This window comes from Trematomus bernacchii, unplaced genomic scaffold (assembly GCF_902827165.1).
Source record: "Trematomus bernacchii unplaced genomic scaffold, fTreBer1.1, whole genome shotgun sequence".
In the NCBI taxonomy this organism is placed as follows: domain Eukaryota; kingdom Metazoa; phylum Chordata; class Actinopteri; order Perciformes; family Nototheniidae; genus Trematomus; species Trematomus bernacchii.
The window spans coordinates 10,307,323-10,322,276 of NW_022988043.1; the positions used below are offsets into that span (position 1 = coordinate 10,307,323).

The 14,954-nt window shown below is 41.3% G+C and overlaps 1 protein-coding gene across 1 annotated transcript in view; it reads right to left on the reverse strand.

Moving 5' to 3' along the window:
• Positions 1 to 14,954, reverse strand: part of gpat2 (glycerol-3-phosphate acyltransferase 2, mitochondrial) — a 153,779-nt gene that overhangs the window by 12,215 nt on the left and 126,610 nt on the right. The window contains exons 6-17 of the mRNA XM_034117687.1: positions 14,739 to 14,849; positions 14,201 to 14,323; positions 12,104 to 12,203; positions 10,550 to 10,683; positions 10,326 to 10,419; positions 7,057 to 7,236; positions 6,078 to 6,176; positions 3,934 to 4,016; positions 1,770 to 1,900; positions 1,455 to 1,525; positions 1,040 to 1,200; positions 795 to 898 (exon numbers count right to left, since the gene is read on the reverse strand). Coding sequence (XP_033973578.1) covers positions 795 to 898; positions 1,040 to 1,200; positions 1,455 to 1,525; positions 1,770 to 1,900; positions 3,934 to 4,016; positions 6,078 to 6,176; positions 7,057 to 7,236; positions 10,326 to 10,419; positions 10,550 to 10,683; positions 12,104 to 12,203; positions 14,201 to 14,323; positions 14,739 to 14,849 — 1,391 coding nt within the window. The remainder of the gene's footprint in view (positions 1 to 794; positions 899 to 1,039; positions 1,201 to 1,454; positions 1,526 to 1,769; positions 1,901 to 3,933; positions 4,017 to 6,077; positions 6,177 to 7,056; positions 7,237 to 10,325; positions 10,420 to 10,549; positions 10,684 to 12,103; positions 12,204 to 14,200; positions 14,324 to 14,738; positions 14,850 to 14,954) is intronic.

Genomic DNA, 14,954 nt, shown 5'->3' on the forward strand with positions numbered 1-14,954 from the left:
CTTGGTTAATGTAGGGATACATACTGTCTTGACTCAGGAACACTTCAGCAAGGCAACTTCTATACTGTATACCCAGTAGCAGACTTTAAGTTGGTAAAGAATATTATTTTCAGGTAGGTCTCAAGATTAAGATGCAAAATAGACCTGAGGACAAAGTAAACTCAGCTGCTGGGTTATTAGTAACACTTTAATGATATTAGGTCCAATACAAAACAGTCCTGCTTTCTTTTTTGAGTACAAAACTAACTTTAAATGAAAGGAGGAGTTTTCAAAAGTGTACTGTAAATGTAACCTTGAAAATGCCTGGTTTGAGTTAATCCAAGTCTTTTAGTCAAAGAAAGGTTTCTTATTATTCTGATGAATAATGTCCTGCCTAATTCACCTATTAAAGGTGTAGCATTGAAATATATCATCTATACATGTCACACATATGACACAACAGGAAATCAGGATACAATATCATACAATCATTTACAGAAGAAACAGAAACCAATCAGAGAGCTGCACTGCCTTCTTTAAAAGAAACATGTTTAACTGGATTAAAATGATGAAATGAGCTGCTGCATGCTCTGCCACTGCTCAAGGCTTAGCATGCCTTAAAAATTCGGAAAATTCGGTACTTTAAAATGTCCTGTTTCAAACAGATTTTCCATACTGACATGCCAACAGACCGAGCCAAGGCCTCCTACGGAAAATAAGTTTGCTGTGGAACACAAGGTCGCAACATGGTATTTAAGCTTAAATGTTAGAGCTACTGTCAGCTACACAGATTACAAGCATGCGAACTCACTCACCGCCAACAGCTTCCAAAATAAAGCTGTGTGTGACAATCTGGGCGTGGAGGGAAAGGTGAAGTGTCGCAGCAAGAGAAGGACGGGGCACAATGAAAGGGTCTTTCCTGCAGCGAGGCACACAAGGACAGTAATGGAGACAGAGGTTTCACACAAAGGGAAATTGGATTTTTGATAAGCAACACAAGTTTGTTCCACAGCCCTTATCGGTAATCTTTGTTTATCTTTTTGATAGACAGAAAACCAACCGAGACGGCACTGCAGCTATGGTGAGATGAGGGGCGAGCAGAGAGAGGGAAGAGCGGACAACCTCCTTCAAACTCCCCCTGAAACCCATGTCCTTGTTTCTGAACAAGAGTTCCTCTGTGAGCCAGGCCACATCCCGACACAGGGCAGAGGCACTCACACCCTGCGGAGGAAAAGGAAGGAGAGGTTTTGTTCCAAAATAAGTCGGGGCATTAACCATCTGGTGACGTTAGTTGGGGACTGGTGACGCAGAAAATCACTGTCACACTCTAATGAAGTTGCACGGAAACCAATTTTGTTTATGAGCCTTTTGGAGTGTTGAAGGATCTTTAGAGGGGCAGAGGCGGGTTTTAAGTCTGACAGCACCAGGGGGAAGATTATTCAGCAAACACATCAACACAGGGGTGATGCATGTACCTTGTGGTGTCTGTACAGCAAAAGACTGGACACCAGACCGGTGGACATCACAGCCGAGCAGGAGGCTGCCGCTAGAGAGAGAACACACACACACACACACACACACACACACACACACACACACACACACACACACACACACACACACACACACACACACACACACACACACACACACACACACACACACACACACACACACACACACACACACACACACACACACACACACACACACACACACACACAATCAAAACGAAAGCTTATTAAGATGTGTTTACAAGAGTCAGCAGGGGAACATAATCCTGGACCTACAGAAGAGGAGGTGGAGGATGACGGCGGTGCTCAGGTCTCTCTCCGGATCAGCTGGCTCTTTGAGTTCAGACGCATAATGAGGAGAAGGAAGAAGCCACGACATCCTCCTCCGCCCAAACACACAGTCAGGTCTTGAATAAAACATGATTGAAGGAAAAAACATGTCAGGAATCATTTACAGAAATGTTATGGTCATTCCAACTGACTGACTCTCTTTAAGTGAAACAGTTTATGGTTAGCATTTATTAACGTTACCTCTCTATTAGCTCAAGCTCCCACAATGCTCAAGAGTTAGATATATAGATATAGCTAATAAATGGATGGATTCCTGAATAGATTACTGCTCTACATAGTTGCTTTCATTGTTAGTGGGGGAGTAATACTAGGTTGGATTCAAGTGCAGTTTTAGCCTCACTGTTTTCTCTCTTTACATCGTATCAGAGCTGTAGAAGTTACTTCTGATAAAAACCAAACATGCTGACATGAGATGTTTTATGTTGTATAGAAGCCAGAGGAAATGCCACTTAGGTTTCCGCAATCATGTATCAACAATGTGTCCAAAAGGGAAACGTGGTTAGCATCTCGTTTATCAGTTTCAATTATTGCTGGTAGTGCTGGAACGAGGAGGTGCAGCTGCAGCGAGCTGATGGATGAAGAGCTGCACACCCCCAACTCCTCAGAAAGAGAACCAACCCAACTGTGTCCTGCTGTGGTGTGGAAGACTACTAGCCACTACACATGATGAGTGTTATTGAGCTTGTTTATTCAAACTGTTTGTTGTTTGGCTACAGATACACTAGAAGCTGTATTTCTGTATTAAACCCTTTTATCTGATACCACAGTATTCACAGCTGTGGCAAACATAAACCAGGATGGAAATGTGGAGGATTACAACTAAAAAGAAGGATAACACAGTTGGTAAATTAAAGAGATCCACAGTTGGCCTTGTGCCATCAGAATGTGCTGCAGCAAATTAGATTAATTGTCGAGGGAGTTGCATAACAAATCAAGTCGTAATCAAGGATAATAATTATTTGCTCCAGCTGAAAAATCGAAAGACATCATTTCATTTTATAACAAGGACATTTTCAGTGATGATCAGTTCATTCTTATACGCCATTTGTAGCTAAGTAGAAACGGAAATTAGCTGTTTTTCCAGTAAACTCTTAAAGGCCATTATGAGAGCTCAGCAGAAGACAGGATATTTCAGAGGAGTAAAAGGATGTGTGGGTATAATAAAGCTGTAGACTAACACACATAAAACAGCAGCTACATCATTCAAAAATGGAGGTGTGTGCAATACACTTTATGAACTGCTTATCTGAGGCTTAGCTGGAGGGATATGAGCATGATATTTATGCATCTCAGCGTTGTATGTGCGAACGAGATATACAGTAATGTATCCGAGAGAGCGGTCACATCTGGCTCTGCTAGTACACAATTCCAACAGATCGTAAGATTTTTCATTTCAACAAATATATATAAACTGTAAGTGTGTGCTCCTCTGGATATTAAGTGTTTCTATGTGAGGAATTGTCATTACGACAGCCCTCCCATCCCCTGTATTTTTATACATGAAAATACAAAAGGGGCTTCAGACGAGGAGTCTTCCACAGCCAAGCAGAATGCGTCATCATGGCAGAGACACAGTGTTGAGTACCAGAGTATGTTAATGATGTAGGGATACACAAAGAACTAAAACTGCTCACATGCTGATAACAATCCAATTTAACTATCACTCTCCAACTCATCTCATCTATCACTTGCCATCTATTTCACTCCCGCTGGTTGTTTTGTTTGCATCCCGCCCTCTCAGAGGAATTAAACACATAAAGGGAGAAGCCACTTTGCTTGTCAGAAGCCAAGCAGAGATTGAGCTTTATTTTTTTCTATCCGTTATCTTTTTCACTGGCAGACTGTTATGTTGATGGTAATTGGACTGAGTCTAAGAGGATGAAAACTCTCATCAGAGCTTGCATCTTGTCTGTGCCAGATTCAAGGTTTAGAGGAAAGTTGAATCTTAAAAGTTGGGGAGAAAGTAACTTTTAGATTTTCCAGATGTTAGATAATACCCAAACCAAATCCTTACTCCATTTTGGTTTGTCTGTGCACAGTATAAACACTCACCGCTGTGTTTCGGTATGTACACAGGTGGTGTGATTACCTGTTGTTGAGGATAACCGGCAGCAACAGGTCCTGTAGAGGGAGCCATTCAACTACTCTGCACCTCCCCGACTCGCACATCTCCTACACACACAAACACACACACATATGGACGCACACATGCACTCTCTAAATCATTACCTAGTGATGATTTGTTAAACCAAGTGTAAAAATTTGATTACATTTGATGTTTTATTGCTGCAACCTATTCCTCTGTTATTATTGCCATGTGAACACCTTCCTTCCAACCCAGTTTATTAGGTACATTATTACAACAGAGATTATATTACCCAGAGGTGTGTTGTTTCAACTTATTATTATTTATTTTGGAGATTGTTGTTTGCATTGCTTTTGAATTATGTTGAATTTAGCTGAAGACATTTCTGATCCTGTTCCTGGAAAGTCTAACTAGGCTCCACAACTGGGAGCAAATTCTGGCTCTGATCAAACACACTGTGGCCAACAGCGAAGCTCCCAAACCATGCCTGAAATTCATTCTTATGGACAATATCCTTTTAGCTTTTATGATCCACGCCGCTGGAACAGTCTGCTGTCCCAATGCTAAATTACCTGCCTCTGCCAACAGGATAAATCAAAAACGAATAGCTCTAATCATGACAGTCAAAATTGTAAACTCAAGTAAATAATGAGGTCCGGAAATATAACAGTGATTTTCGGGAAGTTGGCTCAAACTGTAAGAATCAAGGATATTTTAGACCCTCCAGAAAAACGCGATTATGCGATCGCATAATTTACCGCATAATCAGCAAAATGGCGCAGATTTTTAAAAGGGCGCATATTTATTAAAAGGTCGCATAATCCCCGCATTTTTCCACACAAAGTTGAGGGAAAAAAAAGTTAACGTGAAGTAGTGATGTCATCAGCTCGCGCAGGTAAACAACACCGTAGAGTGAATGTGTGGAACTCACACGAGAGAGAAAACAACAAGATCAGCGCCATATAGATTATTATATACTATTATACTATTATACGGCTCTGACCAAGATGAAAAAATCGAATCCATCTCATTTGCCTACGAACATTTCTGCTAAAGACCGGGCAAAGCAGTACCCCGATGTCTTGCACGAAAGTGGGGGGAAACTATTCTGCACCCCGTGCAACTGTGTGTTGGAGCATAAGAGAAAATCGACGGTGACGACCCACTTTGATTCATTCAAACATTCGAAAATGCTTTCTGCTGCTGCGGACAAGAAAGTCAAACAACTCGCGTTCACCGAGGCATCAACCTCCAAAACCCTTTCGAGGGCTACAAAAACGAGGTGAGTAGCCTACAAGATTGAAGCTGGTCAGATAACGAACGAGTAAATGAAAACAGAATGAGGCGGAGAAGAGTGTGTGTGTGTGTGTGTGTGTGTGAGAGAGAGTGATTAAAATAGCCCATATATAAATACATAAATAACACTTTGTGATGTAGCTTGCTTCTAGTATGCTTGTTTATCATAGGAACTCTTTGAAAGGGCTCACTTTCATTCAGTAGTAGCCTAGTAACAGGGTGTGGGAGAAGAATCACCTTTTTTCCACCTCCCGCATATTTCGCAACTTTTCGCATATTTGGCATATTTCCGCATATTTCGCAACTTCACCGCATAAATACACATAAAAACCCTGCATGTTTAATCGCATAATCAAGGATTTTAGCCCGCATAATCAAGGATTTTAGCCCGCATAATCAAGGATTTTAGCCCGCGTTTTTCTGGAGGGTCTAATATTTACAGTCACCTCGACATTCCTACTGTATAATTGCCTTTTCTATCATTAAAGTCAAGATAAAGTTAATTTATATGGGTAAGCTAAGTTAATGAGTCCACCTTCGAGGTGAGTGTAATTTTTGCCAAGGCTTATTCTTTGCCTGTCCAAACCCCAGAAGAAGCCTCAAGATGGTAATTATAGAGACATGAAATATAAATGGAGAGGAAAAATATCACAAACATTTGTTTTTAGGATTAGTTTTTACCATACTTTAGGAAGGCAAAAACTCAAGCCCAATCTAAATGTTTATCCCGAGATGATATGTCAAATGCAGAAATGTATAGATTTTAAAGGGTTTTCCAGCAAAAATGGGATTGGAACATTTTCTGTAAATGATAAGCAAGTCTTGAATGATATATGCTCTCTGCTCTGCACCTTGAGAGAAAAAGGCTGGGCGAGGTCGATCCTCACAATTCCTTCCGGTCTCCTCCAGAGGAGAGAGCACAGGCAGCGCAACACAGAGCTGAGGCCAACCTGTGAGGACATGTAACACACACAGTCTTCAGAGAGATATGAACAGAGAGTGAGAGTTAGCGTTGAACCTTAATGAGACCGTGCCTTTAGGAGGGACATTACAGCAGCAATAGCACTAATGAGCAGGATCAACAAGGAGCACTAACATCAATAGTGTTGTTGCTAGTACTGTTTGAATGACAGAACAAAATGGTTAGTGGACGACCTTATCATAGCAATTAACTAAAAGCAACACCCGCTCTGGAGTATCTTCTTTAAGTGAAAAGAACAGACTGCAAGACTAATGGAGACTATAAAAATCACAATTTCCATTAAAAAGGGAAGAAATGCACACATTAACTTTATTGTGCTTTTGAGCTTCAAGCAGTGATTGTGGAACAACATGGTCGCTCCAAAGCGGAATTGTTGTACGTCATTGCTCAGAGCATTTAATCAACACTGAAAACCTTTTCTGCGCCGGCGGTCACATGACTTTTCTCAGTTCGAACTCAATTTCTGGTGATTTTTACACCACAATGCAGCACAAACATGAATATGCAGTGATAACAACAATGAATCACAAATTGTGTATCCCTCGCGTGATTAGGATCAGCTCCAAAATGTAATCGGTCTTTCCTTGACTCCTTGTCCAAAAACTATTTGAGCAATAAGCATGCTCTTAATTTTACAACTACGTGCAATGAAGACAGGTGGTTTAATGTTTCCATGGATTTAGTGAGTTACACTGTAGGCTACAACTTGTACAACTTGACGCACCTCACAGCTTTAATACCTCTGCTCTTAAACCAACCTGTTCACTTGCTCCTGAAGACATAACCCAGGGATCTCATTAGGTCGTGTTTGTGTGTGCTTGCAAGTATGTGTGTTTACATGCACCCACCTGTGTGTTGCTCTTTGGCACACAGTCGTAGGAGATGCCCACAGGTACCAGACTGACATCGGGGACAGATCCTTCTTTGATGACTTGTCTGATGGAAGCCAGCCACTGGCCGCCCCGGCCAGACTCCGATGCCACGCCGACACTTAGGGCCTGACCCTCCTGTAGCAGCTCACGTACCAGCTGAGGAGAGATGGTGGCAGAGACTAAGGTCGGAACGGTCTTCGCAGTAGGGGAGCAGTTCACATAAAAAATCCTGTTGTGCATTTATTAAATATACATGAGCAATTTAGCGAACTAGACCTTTGAAGGAATACAAAAGGCAGGAAAACAAAGTGAGGAGGGCGGCAGAGGGAGGAAAAGTCAAAACGCAGCAAGCAGCCAGAATAAAGAGCTGATAAAAAAAGGGACTGTGGGGGACACTTCATGACATTTCAGAGATACTTTCCCCTGCCCCAAGAACTGTTTTCACCTTACAGACAAGGAAAATTCAATTACCATTGAGCAGCAGCTAAGCAGGCCTACACTCAATAAACAATAACGGTCTTTTAACATTGAAATAAACCAATACACAAGCCGGCTTCCACATGCACAGCCAATATGCTTACTCACATAAACAATCTATGAAAAACTGCTTGCTGCGTCACGCATAAACAACCTGTTTATGTTCTACTGTGGCTGGAGCCTGGATGATTAATGCCAGACGGAACCGTTTTATTGAGCTGTATAGCAAATATTGATCTTAATAAAGCAGGTAAATTAAATCGTCTTTAGGGAAACTAAAACAAAGCGCAAAAGATCTACCTTGGTAGACATAAAGACAGAATGATGAATAAGTGTTGATCATTGATAACAAGTCTAGTAAACAGCACAGCATTAGAAAGAAGAGTACAAAGATGGTAGTGAAGGAAAGTGTGATAGGCGCAGGAGAGATAGGAGGGAGTCCTTATTACAGACCACATCAATCTTTAAAATATGGCCAAAACACATAAATTACCTTCTCATAAAAATAGAAGCAACCTGCTCAGACCTGCCAAGCTCACACAATCAAACCAAACACTATTCTTCTGCTTCCTCCGCCCTCTTCCTCATTGCTTTGTCAATCCAACCAACTCCAAGGCTGCAATCTCTGTAGCAAAACTCAAGCGCCTTGGTAATTTTGAGGATGAATAGAGAGTGTGATGAGTACGGGGGAATGAGGGAGAAGGCTGAAGAGACCGGTTTCTGATTGAGGGGCTGCCTGTGATAACACTTCACCACGGAGTGCAATATGCGTGTGTTTGTGTGTGCATGTGAGTGTGTATGAATTGAACCAAAATGCACAAACGCTAAACAGCCAAATTAGAAGGACAGGTATCTTACCCTGCAATTTCATATAATTACCTGCTGTCAGTGAAGGATTTTTCAGCGAAATGCTTTAGCAATGTGTTGTTTGTTTCGTGGACCGGTGCTTTTTTCCAATTTAGTAGTAAACAGACTGTTTTTGGGTTCACATATGCAGCATATGACGTACTGCTCAATTGTCAGGATGGAGGTTAGCAAGTAGGTGTTTTATCGTTAGTGACTCTCAGAAAAGGGTACATGAAACGTAAATTAGCTTTTCAGTTTTGAAGTGGGCATTTTAATATGTGTAAACAGTTGTTTAAAGACTTCTGTGAATCAAAAGTAGGAGAGATATTGCATTTAAATTAGGGCTGTCAGTCGTTTAAAATATTTAATCGCGATTAATCGCATGATTGTCCATAGTTAATCGCGATTAATCGCAAATTAATCGCACATTTTTTATCTGTTCTAAATGTACCTTAGAGGGATATTTTTCAAGTTTTTAATACTCTTATCAACATATGAGTGGACAAATATGCTTTATATGTTTGTTTATTATCATTTGAACAATGACAAATATTCTCATGAATATTAAACACAACAACCTCTGAACATTGCAAATATTCGCTTCAACCTGGAACCTCTCATACAATAATACAATACAAAGTGTGTGTGTGTATGTGTGTGTGTGTGTGTGTGTGTGTGTGTGTGTGTGTGTGTGTGTGTGTGTGTGTGTGTGTGTGTGTGTGTGTGTGTATGTGTGTGTGTATGTGTGGAGACACTGTGATGGATCGTTGGAGCTATGTGCAGCTCAAGGCATATATGCTCGAACGGGAGCTGCCTGGACGCTGCAATCATGTTGCGCGCACTATCCGTGCTGAGTGTGCTGACTTTTCGTACAATGTCCCACTGTCTGGCTACCTGCATAAAGTCAAGTGCTCGGTGCAGTTGTCGGCGAAATGTCGCTCCTCTGTTTTCATTGAAACAGCTCCTTATATCCGTTAGCGCAGCTAGCTAGCACCAGATGCTAACAACAACAACAACAACACGTAAGGTGTGCTTCGCTCGCGCCACACATACACACACCCTCCCGGTCCTCCCGATGGCCAGTCCGGGCCTGCCGGTGAGCGTGGAAGTGTGGTCTGCCACTACCGGGCGGCAGGAGCGGGGCTGTCCGCATCAGCTTGTAGATGGTATTTTAAACTCGATGCGCTCTGAAACGGCGGGGCTGTCAGCTTTTTGCGTTAACGCGTTATTAACGCAAACGGAAATCCTCAAAGTCATCCCGCTTGAAGCTACAGGCTAAATTAGCTTCATGTATCTTCTGCAAATGCGTCTTGCATTGGCAGTGATACCTTCAAATAAAACTCAGATTTTTAGCCATGCTACTGGTGTTACTCTATGGACGGACATGTTGGTGTCAGTTTTTTGGGTCACCAATTTGGTCCAGACTAAATGATATCAGTGACTATTAGCTAACCGTTACATTTGGTTCTGAACTGAATTGATCCTCTGACCTTTTAATTGAGTGCCACTTTAAGGCTGACATTTGTGGTTTTGTGTGAAATATCTCAACTAGTGGATTTATTGGAATAATAATATGCACAGATGATGACCTAAGGATAATTCAGTTTAACTTTGAACCCCATTACTTTTTTTACCCATTTTGGTTTTAATTTGTGGGAAACTCTAGTCGACAACTGCCAAACTCACGCAACAGAATATTCCAGAAGCTAAATCCGCAGGTTAGCATTCAGCTCATAGCGCCTCTGTGCCTTAGTTCAGACTCTCTGAGCTACTTGTATGTCTGTTGAATCCTTATCTTGTTAAAATCTTGTTGAGCAAACGTTTGTGTTTAGGCGTCCACTGCTGACTCAGAACTTCTTTATAATTCTGGCTATTGCCACATCCAACCTCATTTTAAAACCATCACCACACCACAGACTTACAGAGGTCATGACGGGGGCGTGCAGTCTGTCAGTCTCAGCATCCTCCTTCGTCAGTGCAGGCGGTACGAGGACACCGACTTTCTGCAGGATTGATCTATAGGACAAACGGAGTGCTGTGAATAACAATGTTTCATTCCTAATCTTGTGTCTGCAAGCTTTATTTGTGGTGGGAGATACTTTTTACCTTTATGCTTCTCTGTGAGTTTATGTGTGTATGACTGTACCTTATGAAGGAGCTGGTAACGTGGAGCGGGAAAACAGTGTATGGCACTCTGAGGCTGTGACAGAAGAGTACCAGAGAGATGAGAGCACAGTCCACGACGCTCTGATGCGAATACACATAAACCAGCACAGGTCCCTGAGTTACAGAGGAGAAGCAGTTTTAGTCAAACAGGTCATTCATCATGGCAAACAATTGTGTTGTGCAGAGGTGACGCCTGGATTAGAGTTTTTCTGTGGCCTCATATTCAATCAATATTATAATCTAGCTCCACAAGCTTCAGATGACATCAGGAGAATGCAATGCCAAGAAAACATATTGAAAAAGTTGAAACCAACAGGCATACAAAATGTAATTAAGTTTTAAACTTTAATAATTAAGAAAGATGCCGACAGAGATTAAGGTTATACAGCTCTGGAAACAATTAGGAGACCACTGCAAAATGATAGGTTTCTCTGGTTTTACTATTTATAGATACATGTTTGAGTAAAATGAATGTTTTTCTTACTTTATTCTATAAACTACTGACAACATTTCTCTGTGTTGGAATTCAACAGTCACTGGAATGGAATGCTGCCATTCATGCAGAGATTGAGATTTCAGAAAGGTGACCGTACGTACTGTAGAGTGACAGCACACCCTGCTCCAAGGGCAGCAACAGCTCAATCATTCTGTATATTATGTGGCCCTTTTTCTTTTAGAAGCATTTCTTTTCTTCCATCAGAAACATGGAAATGAAGAGCAACTATGACAAACTCAATTATACTGTATATCGAGTGAAATGAAAGCAGACAGATAAAAGGGATTATGCTTTTGTTGATATCGTGGCACTACAGAAATAGGGTTTGCAAAAAACATGCAAGTATTCAGTATCTCACATGAAGTAGTTCTCTTTACCCTCATGTATGTGTGAATTAAACATGAGAAAATACTGGCAGAATCAGTTGGATAACAAAATCAATCAATCCATTTGCCAAGACACTATTCAAATTGAGTAAATAACAAAATAAACGCACCATATTCCACAAAACGAAAGTCCTTGTGGATTTGCCTTCATTTGCGTAATACACTGCATTTCAGTGAGGTTGAAATCAAAGATATAGTTCACTGGATTTATTCATTTCCATCGTGAACCTCTCCAACAGCAGCCCTGACTTATTACCTATAATTATTCAGTCAACCATGTAATTAGAGTTGTGTAGTATAAGGTGCAAGAAAAGGATAACAGTATAAAAACTATAATAAGGCAAGTAAGTACTTGAAAATTAACATTTCATTATTTTTACAGACTTTAAAAAATTGATTTTTAGGAGATGTGTACACAAAGGGCTGTAGCTGTTTACAATCTCATTAAACGGCTGAGCATATCCTGAGTGTGGATGTGTCGCGAGCCAAAACATCATATTAGTGGCAGTAAATGCAGAGTGGGCTTTTAATGTTTTGTGGCACGAGTTGACACCCTTTGGGCTATACGTTTATGGAAATGTAATCTTCTCTGAATATTAAAGTTAGCACATTGCGTCGGCATAAGCATGTGTGGGTTGATGGATACTTGCACCTCTTGTGAAGCTCTGTGCAAAGCCGGCAGATGGTTGAGGTTAACTTGAATACTGCCAAACACGGAAGAAAACATCTTCAGCAGCACCCAGCTCAGGAATCTAGCCAGGAGACGATAGTGGGTGGAGAGATGTATAGAAAATAAAGGGTACACAAATTAATGACTTGAGATAAGAAGGAGAGGGGAACAATGTACATGAGGAATCATAACCGGATAGAGATAGAGGCTAGATAGAAATCCGCCTATCACGTGATGTCGAGCAAAAGGGAGCTTTAGCAAAGAAAGTGAGGATTGAGTTAAGTGTGGCAACATGTAAACAAGGTAGATGGGAGTGAGACAACTAGAGGATAAGAAGGATAAGGATGAGAAAGAAACTGATGACATGGGAAAAAGCAAAATGGAAAACGATAAAGAGGAGTGTGTGAGGGTGAGGGCAATGAATAGAGATGAGGCCGAAGCTGTAAATGAGGGAGAGAAAGAGACGAGAACAAATAGAGTGCAGGGCAGATTATGAACAGCGATTTCAAAGACTAAACAAAAGCCTTAAAAGTATTTTAAGGAAAATTCCATGAGTTTTCACACCATTTCTCCAGACATTTGCAGAACTCAAAGCGACATGGACAGGCTCTTAAAACCTGACAGAACCCTCACACCCAATTTCAAATACAACACATATCTTTTTGCACAGAGCAACCGAAGTGTGTTGCATGTCCTCCACTGCCCATGGACAAGTTTATGCCTCAACAACTGTCAGTCATCTTGAAGAGCAAGTGGCTTACTGATTGATAGTCAAGCATCAGTATGGAGTTATGAACAATGTTCCATCTGACCAACATGATACTCAGTATATGAACCATTTCAGTTTCTCTTCTAGGCGCCATCAGGTAGCAAAAAGGATGGCATATTGTGCGTCCTCTAATTGATCATCAGTAAAAAATACATCCTGGTATACAGGAGCCTTTTGGTAGAAAAGAAAATCTAATCACTGGGCCTCAATCGGTTGATGGCGTCATCAGTGAAACTAAGCTAAATAAAGAATTCTTTAGAAAACCGATGAGACATTCAAGATAAATCACATTGTTGTTGTATTCTTGAGTAATTTGGAGAATATGGTGTGCTGTTTTTTTTCAAATTGCACGACAGATTGATTCTGAATTTGCTACAGTTGTTGTTCTCACTTCGACTGGCTTCCTCTTCACAGCAACAGCAGCCTATGCCCTTGGGTATTGTAGTACTTTAAGGATAAGGCACACAGTATTCTGTGCTTCTGTTTTCATGAACAAATCCTGTGAAAAGACCAAGGCCAAAAGTCCTTCTCTCACAACAGTCCAACTTCTCCAGCCTATGTGTCCCTACTGAAGAGGAAAAGCTTCAGAACATGTCCTGAATACAAACCTCCATTTAAACAGCTGGGGCTCTGTGTTTTTTTTTTTACACACATTACTAAAACAGTGAGAATGTATGGCAGCAGGATGGAGTATTAGACCATGTTCACCATAACAAAGAAAACATTGGCTCTCTGAGGTCTATGGCACAGATGAATACGTTTCATCAGGCTTTGGCAACACAGAAAATACTTGTTAGCAAAATAAATTCAGTGTGTATTGGTATATTCATGGGATTTGTTGACAAGAAAAATAAGACAAATATTGAATGTCACCAGCTTTATCCTTTAAGTTGCAGAACGGAATTTATGGGAAAAAAATTATTCTAATAAATGGAATCGCAGGGGCTTCACCTGTAGCGACCGCTCCTGCAGAGGAAGGGGGGATTTTGTTGTTTCAATCTCCATGAAATTGCAGTGTCTTGATGTCTTAAAAGTGTTTCTTAAAGCATTTGTTTTCATATTTATTGTTTTTATGCTGCCTTGCTGCAAGGGAATTTCTTCTTGTGGTACAACAAAGAGAATGAATTGTAGAAGAAATCTATTTTTGACTGGAGAATATATGCTATTTATTACTTGTAAGTAAAGGGTTGCATAGTGCAGCTTTAAATCAATACATACACGTATGAATTTCATAAATGAACAATTCACAGCAGTCTTTGAACCTTGCCCTTTGACCATTGGCCAACACACATAAAAACACGCACACTCACCGTAAGAGGCCAGAGGAGATGCTGGTGTTAATGAGGGGGAGGAATGGTGAGAGGTGGCTGAGCTGCCCCCGGCTGTCACTCCCCTCGGGCGCTTTCTGCTCTGCTGAGAGTGCCTCCTTCACACTGTAACCCATGGTCACAGGACAGCAGGGTTAACACATCACAAAGCCTCTTTTGTGCCACATGCAGACAAACACCCGCCTTCAAGTAAGACAACAACATCCCTGAGTAAAGAGGTTACATAAAGGTTAAACTCAATTATATCCAAGGAGAGAAAACAACAGATACAAGCTGGAGACTCAGTGACAGAGATAGAGAAAGTGTGACGACATTTCCTTTCATTCACCCTGTTAACACCCCATAATGTTCTTCATTTTCTGTATCTTTGTTTGTGTCTCTTATCTCCCCTCCTTCTTTCTCCATCCCTCGGTTTAGAAATGCAGGGCCCGTTTCATTTGCTGTATCTCTACCTATCATTTATTTACTCTCTTCTGGCATCTCTACTCCTCTCCTCCTCATTCTTTCTCCCCTCAGGTACCTGTTGCTCTGACAGACTCTCTCCAATCTGTTGCTAACAGGACTCGCGTAAACCTTGCACCCACTCACGAACAGCGCGCAGCACACCCTCCGCACCAGCCAGCCTCGATACCTGCGATACAAAACACACAATGCAGAGGCAGAACGTGTGCATAGGTGGGTGTGTTGGGACTGGAACATTTAATATCTTGTTGGACACTGTAGATGCAATCAATAC